Raw genomic sequence first — 14,548 nt, forward strand, 5'->3', positions numbered from 1 at the left:
TCTACTAAAAATACAAAACTTAGCCAGACATAGTGGCGAGCATCTGTAGTCCCGGCTATTTGGGAGGCTGAGGCTGAAGAATTGCTTACACCTGGGAGGTGGAGGTTTGCAGTAGGCTGAGATCACACCACTGCACTCCAGCCTGGGCTACAGAGCAAGACTCCATCTCAAATAAACAACAACAACAAAATATATTTAATATATAGTTATATATTTAAATATACAAATATAAATATATATATTTAAATATATAAATATAATTATGTATTTAAAATATAAATATATTAAACATTAAAAATATATAAAAGTATATAAATTTACATGTATTTAGTATATATAAATATATATATTATAATATATAATGCTTTTTAAAATACTTTTGTGAGGACTTGAGGACTTTGGAATTAACCATCAAAAAGAATAAAAAAGCTATATGAATTGATAAGAATCTTCATAATATTCTGTTAAATGAAAAAAAAGAGGTTCAGAACAAGATATATGATTTGGGGCTATTATGCATATTCATTTTAGTACAAAACAAGGATGGAGGAGTATCAGAACATGTATTTTGTATTTAGATAATAACCTTCTGGAGGGATCCACAAACTAATAAAAATGGTTGTCTGTGGTAAAGTAAGAACTGGGCAGATAGAGAATCGGGAAAAGATCAAATTAAAACTTTCCCTGTATATCTTTTTACAGTTTTGGATTTTTGGACCATGTATATGTATGCTACCTATTTAAAATTTTAAACAAAGGTCAAGCAAAGTGATAAAAACAAAATCTCGGCTGGGGCGCAGTGGTTTGCAGATTGCTTGAGCTCAGGAGTACAAGACCAGCCTGGCCAACATGGCAAGACCCTATCTCTATTGAAAATACAAAAAAATTAGCAGGGTGTGATGGTACATGTCTGCAGTCCCAGCTATTTGGGAGGCTAAGATGGGAGGATCACTTGAGCCCAGGAGTCAAGGCTGCAGTAAGTACAGATCCCACCATTGCACACCAGCCTGAGGGACAGAGCGAGAGTCTGTCTCAAAACAGACAAAAAAACCCCCAAAATCTCCCCAAACAAAAATAAGTCTAACAAATGCATCTTCTTTCACAAAAAAGCCCCAGAACAAATAATGAAGTCTTTTTTCTTAATGAAGCTTACCACAGCATTTCAAATGTTATATCATCATCATGTTATATGCTTACATTCAATTTAAATTTTCACTTCATAGACCCAGAGACATAATCCTAACTCTATTAAACAATTTTTAACATTCATTTAGTTAGATCATCTATTACTACACTGCCTTATCCATATAACCTATTGGTTTTGTAAAAAAAAGTTACTGAGTTTTTGCTTCTTTTTCTCGCTTTATACACATTCTGGTTCTTCTTTTAAAAAAAAAAAAAAAGAGAGAGAGATGGGGTCTGACTACATAGTCCAGGATGGTTGCAAACTCCTAGGCTCAAGCGATTCTCCCACCTCAGGCTCCCAAAGTGTTGGGATTACAGGCGTGAGCCACTGTGCCAGCCCAGAACACTTTTTTAAGAAAACCCAAATCTGAACTCTAATGGGATAAATTCAGGACATTGCCCCAGGCTTTTTCTTAGAAATTCCATCCATCTCTTTGGGTTGTATAAATACAAGTGTACTGCCTCTTAAGATTTATTATAATACCCCTTCTAGGCCAAAGTACCAATGAATATACTTTAACAAAAGAAAAATATGTATTTACTCCACTTATGTAATAGTTGACAAGAACAAATATCCTACAACTCATTCATTAGAATTGACTAGGAATCTCCTTTTTTCTTAGGTATTATAAAAGTAATGGTCTTTAAGGTGCCAATCTGCTACAAAATAAGAAGCTTGTGCCAGAAAGTAAACCAACACACTGCTTTCTTCTTTAGCAATGTCTTCTTGCATAAAAAAAGTGCCCAATGAACCAAGCAGCGTGTTTAGTGAAAATTGATTTATATTCTGATGGTAGCTCTCTATTTTGTCCCAGACCAGTAACAAACTCTTGAAGTCAAATCAATGGCTGGTCCAACAAACCATACTTAGAAAAGCAATGCTTAGAGGATTCAAAACAGAACAAAATATGGTCTGAAAAGACTCTCAAAAATCTTAATCTCTCCCCTTAACATTTAAGGGGAGGTGAGTCATGTATATGCATAACTGTAGTACAAATAGAGTGCTTCGAGACAAGTATACATAAAAATGCTTTGAGTTAAATGAAAAAGACAAATTATTTACCTTTAAGAGATTAAAAACAAGGTTTAAAAGTAGGGTGGTATTCCAAATAGGCTGATACAAGCAGAATAATGGAATAAACAAAAGGCTGGAAAAACTTGGGAAGATTGAGAATATTAGTTTAGTGGATAGCAGGGGAAATGAAGTCTGTTGTGGGAAATAAAGTGTGACTAGAATGAAGTCAGATTGCAGTATTCTTTGCAATTTGGTAGGAAATGGTAAATGAAAAATAATTTTTTGTTTTGAGAGGGTGAGGAAATAAACAATCAAAGCCCTACTATAAAAAAATCATTTCCAGCTATCATGTAAAGGGTGGACTGGACAGGAATGAATAACAGAAAGGGCAAACAAATGGGAAAGAATGATAAAAAATGATTCAAAATTACTTATACAGTTTGTATCTATAAAGTAAATCAGTACAACTAGAAGATAAAGCCCTTTTTCCACCTCTCTCCAAGTAAGTACATGATCTTCTACATTAAAATTATGTGAAACACAGATTGTTCTTGCAATACCCTGACTTCAGAACAACTTATTAAAGAAAAAAAGTCAGGTAAACTGTTCCATAAAAAATGAAAACATTACAAATTAATTTTACTTAATTGACATCCTAATGAACTTGATGCTTTGTTGTCATGAGAACTGGAGGAAAAAAGTCTAATGACTATTATGTTCATATAATTCGGTTAACAAATAGAACATAAATGTTATGATAGAATAACTGAGTTTCTAAGCACTTACCATTCTCAGGCTGAGTTTTCTTAAGTGAATCAATAAGAGTACTGACTGCTTTTAAAACAAATATAATTTCTGTTACTTGTTGCCTAAAAAAGAGACAGGAAATCATTTCCATTAAGATTTTTAAATTGTCAGGTTTTTTTTTTTTAAACAAAGTTTGTACAAATAGACAAACTTTGGAAAAATACTGAACACAATACAATGCAAAATTAATGTTAGTTTTAAATTCCTATAAAAGTAAAAATCATTTTATTAAAATGTAATTCAGTGTACAAATCAAATTTATAGTTATTATTGCCATAACTTAATTAATAAAGGGGTGAGGCAATCTACTCATGAAAAACTAAATTTATTTGTAAGGTATTTCAGATATTGCTTAAAATATTTGATTTTTACTTATTTATTTTTTGAGACAGGGTCTTGCTCTGTCACTCAGGCTGGAGTGCAATGCTGAGATCATAGCTCACTGCAGCCTTGACTTGGGCTAAAGTGATCCTCCCACTAAGCCTCCTTAGTAGCTGGGACTACAGGTGCATGCCACCTTGTCTGGCTAATTTATTTATTTATTTATTTTTAAGTAGAAACAAGGTCTTGCTATGCTGCCCATGCTGGTCTCAAATTCCTGGGCTCAAGTGATCCCCCTGCCAAGTGATCCTCCTGCCTTGGCCTCCCAAAGTGCTGAGATTAGGCATGAGCCACTGTGCCCTGCCCTTAAAACATTTTATAATATATACTTTTGAAACTTTTCTACAAGTTTTTTTTTTTTAATACTAATTAGTTCTAACGAGATTTGCCAAAGCTTAAATGGAAACAAAGACTACTATTACCACATGGCATATATTTTACCATGCTGTTAAAAATACATTCAAAATTACAATGGTACTTTTGGACCATTTCTAATACTACAAACAAGAAACATGGGCCGGGCACGGTGGCTCAAGCCTGTAATCCCAGCACTTTGGGAGTCCGAGGCGGGTGGATCACGAGGTCAAGAGATCGAGACCATCCTGGTCAACGTGGTGAAACCCCATCTCTATTAAAAATACAAAAAATTAGCTGGGCATGGTGGTGCGTGCCTGTAATCCCAGCTACTCAGGAAGCTGAGGCAGGAGAATTGCCTGAACCCAGGAGGCGGAGGTTGCGGTGAGCCGAGATCGCGCCATTGCACTCCAGCCTGGGTAACAGGAGAAAACCCCCGTCTAAAAAAAAAAAAAAAAAAAAAAGAAACATGGTACAAATCAATCCTAAGGTAGCATGATTTGGAGGCATTAGCAAAGAAGAATAAACTTGGAGTAAAGGGTCAACAAGAGTAGCTTGATTCTCTTCTTTCTCCTGATAGAAACAAAGTTCTTCTGCTCTATGGCCCGCCCTTATCCCTCTCCATTCCTGGTGTGCATCTGTGTTATCATTCTACAGATAAGACTTTTCTAATACCAAGTCAAGGTACTATTTTAAGACTTCCTGTTGTAAGCATTTAAGTATTTTACTGTGTTGCAATGCAGATTTTTAGAAAACTATTTAATGATACTGCAACAAACACAGAATGATACAATATAACTTCATAGGACAATTATTATAAATAAGGCTCAATTTAAAGGCAGTAGTTAAAAAGTAAAAATTTACAACATTGAAAAATAAAGTGAAAGTTGCTTTCTGAAATCAAATAATTTATAATATATAAATATATTCTAACAATATTCCCCTCAAAGCAACCTTATTACCACATTTCCAAGTATACTTCAGAAATCAGTTTTCAATCACACCCATAACCAAATTACTAACATCTGTCTTTGGAGTGTTTTGTGTATAAATTTGAGTATGAGGAGTTATAATTTATGTTCTAGAAATTCAAAATGCACTGGATCCTAAAAGAAGAAATACAAATAGCTAATATGCATTGATAATTAAAAAATAAAAGCAAACTACCATATGACTATTTTTCATTCATCAAATTAGAAAAAGATAAATGATAAACTAGTAAATAATTTAAAAGTGCTAAAAATTAAGGAAAGGAACATTCACACATTCCTGGGAGAATGTAAATTGGTATAAATCTCTATTAGGAAATTTCTTTAATGCATATCAAAAGCTATAAAGTGTCTGTGTCTTTTGACAGGTCAATTCCAACTTCAGAAATTTATTATGATTAAAACGTGCACAAAGATTTAAGACTGGTGATTTGCCTCTCCAATCGCACTTTATGAGATGGGAACAACGATTTTCGTCTTTCCTGACTTCGATAACTTTGTTTTCCCATGTTGTTTTCTGTTTGCTTCATTTGCTATGCCTGAAATGCTAATTTCACATTAAAAAAGTAGATTTGCAACCTAACCCTAATTTATGACTGCATCCTTTGTTGAATTCTGGTCTGTACTCCAACTTTATCCTTGGCTGACCAGAAAAGCCTAGTGCTTCTTCCACTGACATAGCTTGAATAATGAGAAAGAAGTCAGTTTAGGTCCGTGGGCTTAATTATGCAGACTGGATGAAAAGAATACCTAAGATCAGGCTAGCTGACACAGAGAGAAACCTGCAAATGACTGTAAAACAAACTAGGATGTTCTTAAAATATGATTTATTTATGATTTTCACTTTAGGGAAATAATATCATGTATTCATACAGATTCACAAGTCCTTATACAGAAATCTCTGGGAAAAAATGTATTTTGGAATTCAGTTGTTGTTGTTTTTTTTTAAATTCAAAAAGGTAATTTGGTACCTATATATCATGTTACATAACCCCCATGAGGAGTCTAAAAAGTACCCCATAACAAAACATGTTAATATATCTGCAGCAAAACCTGTGAATATTTACACCATATGGGATAAATAAGATTATAAACAACTTCAGTGTAGTTCAGATCACTTAGAAAAATACTTTCTTTTCAGAACTTTCCTTGTTATTAACAATTAGTACATCAATACATTTATTTCCTTAAAAAAATGAAATATATACCTTGGAAGAGGGCATTTACCACTTAATCTTTCATCCTCTATATAGCGACGTAGTACATCTTGGGACCTCTTTAAAAGCACTGAGAGTGCCATTCGTGAGATGTAGCCTTCTTGAGGTGTTGTGACTTTATTACTGAAGGAAAACTGAAGCAATGTTTCGAAACACATTTTAGAAAATTCTTCTCTCAAACGAATATCAATCTCTGCTTCTGTAAAATTAACAAATTTTGATGGTTAATAAAAGTTAAATCAATGAGCCTAATGATAACAATGCTTAGCAAACCAGGAATAGAGGACAATTCCTCAATCTGGTAAAAGACATCCAGAACAATCTATAGCTAATAGCATACATATAGGGAAATTGTGGGTGTGTGTGTGTGTGTGTGTGTGTGTGTGTGTGTGTGTGTGTGTGTGTGTGTGTGTGTGTGTGTGTGTGTGTGTGTGTGTGTGTGTGTGTGTGTGTGTGTGTGTGTGTGTGTGTGTGTGTGTATAAAGAAACAAATTCCCCCCCACAAGATCAAAAACGAGGCAAGATCCTCATTACTTCTATTCAACGTATTTCTTATCGTGGTCTTTCTATACCCTACAACAGCACTATAAAATATACTTCACAATAGTTTTTCATATGGTCAAACTTGCAATAATCTCTTTTTCCCTGTCCTAGCAACATCTTTCCTGAAAAGTGACCTCTGCTCCAGTGTGGAGTTGCTCTCTAGACACGCTGTTCTGCTATATCCTGAAACTAGTCTTTGCCATCACCCTGGAAATTGTTTCCATTCTCTCGAGTTAGATCCCACTTCCAAGATCTCATGCCTTCTTTTTCCTTGGTTTACTCCTTTGTTTTCACTGACCATATTTTGAAGTAGCTTCCTAAGAAAGAATGAATGAGAAGTAAAACTTTTGAGAGCGTGTACCTCTGAAAATATCATATATTACGGTACTCAAAAGTGTACACTGCAGCATTAGCATTATCAGAGAACTTGTTAGAAATGCAAATTGACATGCCACCCAGTCTTACTGAATCAGAAATACTGGGGGTACAGCTCAGCAACTGCTTGTCATCTGGTTGATTACGATGCATGCTGAAATTGGAGAATTACTGTTCTATGCTCATACTTGCCCAGCAGTATGAGTTTTAACATGGAGCTCCATGTTAAAAGTCCTTTCCATTTACAACTCTAAAACCACTGCTTCAATGTCTTTTAGCATTCAATACTGCCTCAGACAGAATTCCAATCCCTCTATCTTTTTTTTTATTTGAGACAGGGTCTGCCCTCTGTCACCCAGGCTGAAGTGCAGTGGAGTGATCTTGGCTCACTGAAACCTCTGTCTCCCAGGTTCAAGTGATCTCCCACCTCAGACTTGAGTAGCTGGGATTATAGGCACGCACGACCAAGCCTGGCTAATTTTCATATTTTTTTAAGTAGAAAGAGGGTTTCACTGTGTTGGCCTTGCTGGTCTCGAACTCTTGACCTCAAGTAATCTAACCACCTTGGCCTCCAAAAGTGCTGAGATTACAGGCATGAAGTCACTGTGCCCAGCCTCCAGGGTCTTTGTATTGAACTTTTTTTTTCTTTTTCTGAAATCTTTTAAGGTCTTCTCTTTATTCCAGGTATTCTGATATTTCATAATGACATGCCTGATGTGGGTCTTTTTTCTTTCACTGTTTTTGGTACTATTTTTAATCTGGAGGTTTTTTTTTTCCTTAGTTCTTCGGTTTATTTCTTTGATAATTCCTTCTCCTAGATTTTCTTCGTTCTCTCTTTGTCAGATGTTAGGCTCCCTGGATTCATTTTCCTTCTCCTTTCAACCCTTCACTGAACTTGTCATCACATCTTTAGTTTCTACTAGTTTTTTCTTGTTTTGTTTTTTTGTTTTTGAGACAGAGTGAGTCTGTCACCCAGGCTGGAGTGCAGTGGTATGATCACAGCTCATTGCAGCCTTGTTCTCCTGGGCTCAGGTGATCCTCCCACCTCAGCCTCCTGAGTAGCTGGGACAATTGGCATGCACCATTTCGCCCAGCTAATATTTGTATTTTTTGTATAGATGAAGTTTTGCCATGTTGCCCAGGCTGGTCTCAAACTCCTGGGCTCAAGTGATCCTCCTTCCTCAGCTTTCCAAATGCTGGGATTACAGGCCTGAGCCACTGTGCCCAGCTGTCTCTTTTTCTATTGCTCCTTTTATATAGCATTTTAAAAATTGTTTCAAGAGTGTAAAGAGTTTATCTCTTTGATCATCCTAACTGTGGTTTTATGTTTTCAGTGGCTCTGCATTTTATCTGTTTCCTCCCAATTTCTTTTACTCCCTTTCATTTGTTTTGGTCTTTCTCTTTTGTGTTAGAGAATTTCCTCAAATGTCTGTGAGCTCTGTCATGTCATACTTAAAAGCGAAAGACCAATCATCACTGGAACTTCTGTGTTTACATGTTAGCCCTGTTCAGCAAGAAACAGCTTTCTATGTGTATATTTAAGGAAAACTCCAAGTTTCTTTTTTTTAATTAAAACTACAAACTTTATTTCTCAACATAAGCTCAATCAAGTTCAAGGCACTTTTGTAAGCAATGATACCAGCCATTTAGTTTATCCATAAAGAATTGAGGTCCTGAGAATTTAACCATGTCAATGCTGTTTTTTTTAGATTATTAACTTAAGAAAAAGGCTATCCTTCAATGGTTTTTTAAGATCCCAAACAAAAACAAATCAGAAGCAGCCACATCACAACTGTAAAGTGAATGCCTAATGATTTCCCATTGAAACTCTTGCAAAATTGCCCTTGTCTGATGGGAGGAATGAGCAGGAGCATTGTTGTGGTGGTAAAGGACTGTTGTGTGAAGCTTTCCCACGTGTTGGAAAACTCCCAATTAATGCTGAGAAGACGTGCGTCCTATGGCTAAGTCACAGAAAGAATGTCCATGCACCTTTCTTGTCTTGGTAAATTTAACACTATAAATAGCAAGATATCAGAAAACTGCCAGGAAAAGTATACTTGGTAACTCAACAGCCCTTATTTAACTTAGAACTTTTATATCTAATTGTGAATACTGTTCTTAATGTGTATTTTATTAAAATTAACTAAATATTTTCATATACTCTTAATAATAAAAAGTTGGCTATGTCAAGATAAATGGGCTTTAAAATTATCCCCGAGATTCTCATGTTTGCTAAACCTGCACTTCACCAGGCCAGTTTTAAAAACTGTGCTAGAAAAAAGAACTAGTATGTGAAGTAAGCAGTATGAGAGACATCTAGTGGTCAAACTGTACACATAAAAGCTCTTTAAAATGCTCAGCACAAAATAGTAGAAGCTAGTCAAGGCTCTAGCAACTTCTGAGGATTAAGCATTTTCATGGCACAAATTTACAGAGTTTTTTTTCTTCTTGAGACAGTCTTGTTCTGTCGCCCAGGCTGGAGTGCAGTGGTGTGAGCCCAGCTCACTGCAACCGCCGCTTCTGGGATTCAAGCAATTTTCCTGCCTCAGCCTCCTGAGTTGATGGGATAACAGACACATGCCACCAAAGACAAACACCGACACACCTGGCTAATTTTTGTATTTTTAGTGGAGACAAGGTTTCATCACGTTGGCTAGGCTGGTCTTGAACTCCTGACCTTAACTGATCCACCTGCCTCAGCTTCCCAAAGTGTAGTTTTTAAATCATCCATACATATACATGAGACAGGAGTCTTGCTCCCTTGCCCAGAGTGCACCCTAAAATGTGGTGGTACAATCACAGCTCTCTGTCACCTCAGCCTCCTGGGCTGAAGCCATCTCACATCAGTCACTCAAATAGCTAGGACTACAGGCATGTGTCACCATGCCCAGCTAATTTTAAAACTCGTTTTGTAGAGACGGAAGCAGTCTATGCTGCCCAGGCTGGTCTCAACCTCCTGGCCTCAAGCGATCCTCCCACAACGATAGGATGATAGGCATAAATCACTGCACCTGGCTGATGCCACAATTTAAGACTTGAGCTCAGGTTTAGAAAAAGAGAATAACAAAAGTAACTTATGTATCAGTTCCCAATAAAAGCAGCATGATATAATGAAAAGAAGTTTGCAGTTCTTTTTAAGCATGAATTTGGTCTCTAGTCCGAAGACTGTGAGCAATCTTTTCAACCTTTTTAAATCCATTTTCTTTCCTGTAATGTGGTCATACCTATCCTCAAAGAAATGTGAGAAATGAGATAACATTCTAGCATAATATCCTGTACATAGCTGGCCCTGACTAAATGTTAGTTCCCTTTAAAGACTATTGAGGCATCTTATTTTTTTAAATGAACTAACTCTGTAGTTTATAGTCCTGAGAAGACAGCATTAATATCTCCATTTTAAAGATAATAAAACTGAGACTTAAAAGTTAATTGACTGCTAAGTGGCAGAACATACATTCATATTTTTATATTCCTTTCCAATCACCTATGACTTCACAAAACTGGTAACTTAATGTCAGCCTGCAGTGACATCCATGGATTCCACAAAGTGCTTTGCAATTTAATTCTTCACAGTTTGCAATTATGGTATTTTAAAAATTTAGTTCAGTGTGTCTGATATATGATCAGAAACACAGTATTCCACAGAATAGAAACATGGAATAGAAACATTCTATTCCACAGAACAGTCATGTCATAACAGTTCTCCTCATAAAGCTTAATGTTCTATATTATAATCCTAAAAATCATTTAGCATTCTCCAGTTTATGTTTCCAAAATTATAGGATTAAACATTTCTATGTCAGTTTCTTCAAAAGTATTTCAATACTTTTTCATACTTAAAGTAACATACCTGTAAATGAAGATGACTGAGAATGTATTGAGCCCTTGTTAAGCATTGTCATTATCTGACCAACAAATTCCTTAGGAATAAAATTGGCATAAGGTAGTATCTCAGTGCTGATAAGCTGAACTACCTAAAACAAAAGGGGCAAATGTAAATGTATTGTTTTCCTTGAAAGAGGCTCACTGAAATAATTTCTAGAGCAATGTTTAAATTTTACTTTAAATGAAAATCAGTTAGAGAACCCTCCTTTAAAGAAGTACACAAACATTTTAACGTTAACATACAGGATGACTACTAATCTGTTTCTCTCATCTGTCTTAGTAACTTTAATGTAAAATAGCACCATAACTGTTTACTATTCCCAAACATTTGGACAAATGTTGGTCTTCAGCATGATAACTGCAAATAGGGCCCTAGAGAAAAACATCCAGCATATAAAATTTATCCATGTTAGAATTAAAATATTCAAAATAGGATTAAGAGTAACTTTAATTTAAGTCACTTTTTTATGACCAAAAACTATCAGCTGTAAGAGAAATTAAAGTTATAGTTTATTTCTAACATGTAGTGTGTTATTTTGCCCTTTAAAGAAAAAGTCCTCAAGAGCTTTAATACAGTAACGCCCAAAAGGCAGTATTTTGTTTCTATATGATGATGCCTATGCAATTTAAATGTCTATTTTAAAGTAATTTAATTGATTTTATTTACTTAAAAGTTCTATTTCACTTAAAGGAAAAAAAAAAAAAAAACCTCCAAAACCCTACCACCAACAGAAAAACCTACAACCACAAGAACTGCTTCTTTAAATTCCATTTACAAAACTCAAAATACATTCCTTATTTTATTAATTAATTAATTAATTTATTTATTTTAAAGACACAGGGTTCTTGTTCTGTTGCCCAGGCTGAAGCACAGTGGTACAATCGTAGCTCACTGCAGCCTCCAACTCCTGGGCTCAACTGATCCTCTCGCCTCAGTCTCTTGAGTAACTAGGACTACAGAAGTGTACCACCATGCCTAATTACCTTAAAAAATTTTTTTCTTTTTTGGCAGAGATGGTATCATACTATGTTGCCTAAGCTGGCCTCAAACTCCTGGTATCAAGCAATTCTCCTGTCTCAGCCTCTCAAAGCACTAGGATTACAAGTACTGTATGAGTCACTGTTCCCAGCCTTGAAATACATTCTTTAAAAACCTCTATTTGCTTTAAGAATTCCATAGGCTGTATATACAGCTGAGTAAAAACTGAAAAATTCAAGCAACATACTGATTAATTTGAAGCACAAACATCTGGTTTGTCAAACTGCAGAGTAAGCTCTCAAATATATGCTCCCTGACTGATGGATTTATTTCACTGAATCAACTCTTTTTAAACTTTTTAAATGAACACAACTAAGTACTGAGACAGCATGTACATAGCACAAGAGTATCACAAATCTAAGGAAGTCACTTTTAAAATGCCAGTTCTTTAAACATCAACATTTAACCTGTAAGAGTTTTAATGCTTTCAGTTTTAATTTTAACCTATTACTTTATACTTTTAGCAACTGTATAGTTCAAACATTTTTACTATGTGGTTTCTGAAATGGTCATAGGAAAACATTTTAAATAGCTTCCTTACCTCAACATCAATATTTTCATTTCTTTGAAACTCTTGAATAGAGAGGTTATCTGGAGGTATGCTAAAAAAAAAAATAAACAAAACACTTGAATTTTAAAGGTAAAATATTCCTTGCAAATACAAAGAAAATAGATAAACAGTATTCAGATGTCAAAAATTATGTCTTCCAACCCAGGTTGGGACATTATTATTTATTTAAAAGAGCAATGTTGTAAATTAAAGTCATTAGTTTAAATGACTAATTACAAACATAATACTCTAAGTACAAAAACACTAGGTCCAATCTTGAACTAAATAAAATCTGTAGAACTAAACTTCTTTCGGTATTATGAATGAAAAAACAACAAAAGGTAAAGATATATCATCTGCAACAGAGCAAAACTTACTATTGTGGTGATAGCTGAATTCACTTATTACGGTGGTGATTTAAGAGAGCCTTAGTTAAGTTGCTAAATTATTTACTCGGAGACAGTCCATTAATCATTAATTTGTAATAAATACAATGGATTAAATATCTTTACAGTAAAGAGAGATAATCTATAAAGAAGAACAGTGATACAGATTTTCTAAAGCAGAAAACTGTTCCAACAAGAACAGAGGAAATCAATAGTTCTGAGAGAACCAAGGTGGATTCCAGACTCTGTGGCTCATAATCAGAGTGAACAGTAAAATGAACATAAAGTTAAAAAACAGTGAGACACTACTATTTAAAAACAGTTGAGAAAAGAATAGTAATAATTGTTACAATAATGACAGCTTAAAAGTTAGGCACTGTACTAAGAGTTTTATTTGTATCAATCTCCCATAGCAATTCCATGTAGTAATTATTATATAATCAACAGAAGAGTAAACTGAACTACTAATATGCCCAAGAACACACTAAGTAAATGACAAGACCACAACCTAAACTTAGATTTATCTGATATTTGAGCCTACATTATTCTCTTTTATATTGTAGATGTAAAAATAGTATTAGAATATTTAGGTTTAATATATACTTTTGAATATTAATACACAATTTTGTTTCTAGGAATATATGGACATCAGACTTTGGTTTCATTGATTTGGACATTTTTCATTCAAAAATATCTACTGACTACCAACTACTTTGCTTTCAGGCATTATATTCTTGGTGTTCAAGATCTAGCTGTGAACAAGATAGACTTGGTCCATTTCTTTTTTTTTTTTTTTTTTTTTTATTGAGACGGAGTTTCGCTCTTGTTACCCAGGCTGGAGTGCAATGGCGCGATCTCGGCTCACCGCAACCTCCGCCTCCTGGGTTCAGGCAATTCTCCTGCCTCAGCCTCCTGAGTAGCTGGGATTACAGGCACATGCCACCATGCCCAGCTAATTTTTTGTATTTTAGTAGAGACGGGGTTTCACCATGTTGACCAGGATGGCCTCGATCTCTTGACCTCGTGATCCACCCGCCTCGGCCTCCCAAAGTGCTGGGATTACAGGCTTGAGCCACCGCGCCCGGCGTGACTTGGTCCATTTCTTACGGAACTTGGATTCTTGTGTCCAAGTCCTAAGCTAACTATAAATTGGTAGTAGGAACTAGAGGAAAAAACTGAGAAATTTACTCAAACCTGAACCAATCATAGGAATTTCACAACCACTGCCATCAAAGCAGCTTCACAGACCATATCTGCATCTCTAGAGATAAAAGTTGTGTTTAATTTTAATTTATAACCAAGAAAGGTAAGGGTTTAGTAATATTAAGATATTATTACTAGTGTGTATATTTCTATATTATTAGTGTGTATATATACAGTATCTATATATTGTGTATATAGTGTGTATAAGATATATACACAGTGTTTATAGTGTGTGCTAGGGTGCATTAGTGTGTATGTTTCAATACACATTAATAATGTTAATACTATTGGGATCATATATCAGAAACACTAAACTGGATTTTTAAAATATATGATGAGGGAATAGAGCAGCATACAAAACTAAAAACTGAATGGGTCACTCCCAATTCCAATGATCCATAAAAATCAGGACATTGTTCAACTGTGCACAGGCCGAGTATCCTGATCCCAGAACTCAAACTAATAGTTATTTAATTTATAACTACCATCATTATTAGAACATATCAAAAACATCGACTGAGCTTTTAAAAATGCTGATTAACAGAATTTACCTATAAATTATAAGGGGCAATGGTCAATACTGCAGGTTACAGATGAGCCATGTAAGATCTTAAATTTC

At 35.0% G+C, this 14,548-nt stretch overlaps 1 protein-coding gene across 6 annotated transcripts in view; it reads right to left on the bottom strand.

The window, feature by feature from the left end:
* Positions 1 to 14,548, bottom strand: part of MON2 (MON2 homolog, regulator of endosome-to-Golgi trafficking) — a 134,708-nt gene that overhangs the window by 5,923 nt on the left and 114,237 nt on the right. For all 6 annotated transcript variants that reach the window (XM_032288754.1, XM_032288735.1, XM_032288743.1 and 3 more), the window contains 4 exons: positions 12,332 to 12,392; positions 10,717 to 10,840; positions 5,940 to 6,147; positions 2,987 to 3,069 (listed from right to left, as the gene is read on the bottom strand). In XM_032288754.1, coding sequence (XP_032144645.1) covers positions 2,987 to 3,069; positions 5,940 to 6,147; positions 10,717 to 10,840; positions 12,332 to 12,392 — 476 coding nt within the window. The remainder of the gene's footprint in view (positions 1 to 2,986; positions 3,070 to 5,939; positions 6,148 to 10,716; positions 10,841 to 12,331; positions 12,393 to 14,548) is intronic.

Source organism: Sapajus apella, unplaced genomic scaffold (genome assembly GCF_009761245.1).
Source record: "Sapajus apella isolate SASKATOON/1434 unplaced genomic scaffold, GSC_monkey_1.0 scaffold2, whole genome shotgun sequence".
Lineage (NCBI taxonomy): Eukaryota > Metazoa > Chordata > Mammalia > Primates > Cebidae > Sapajus > Sapajus apella.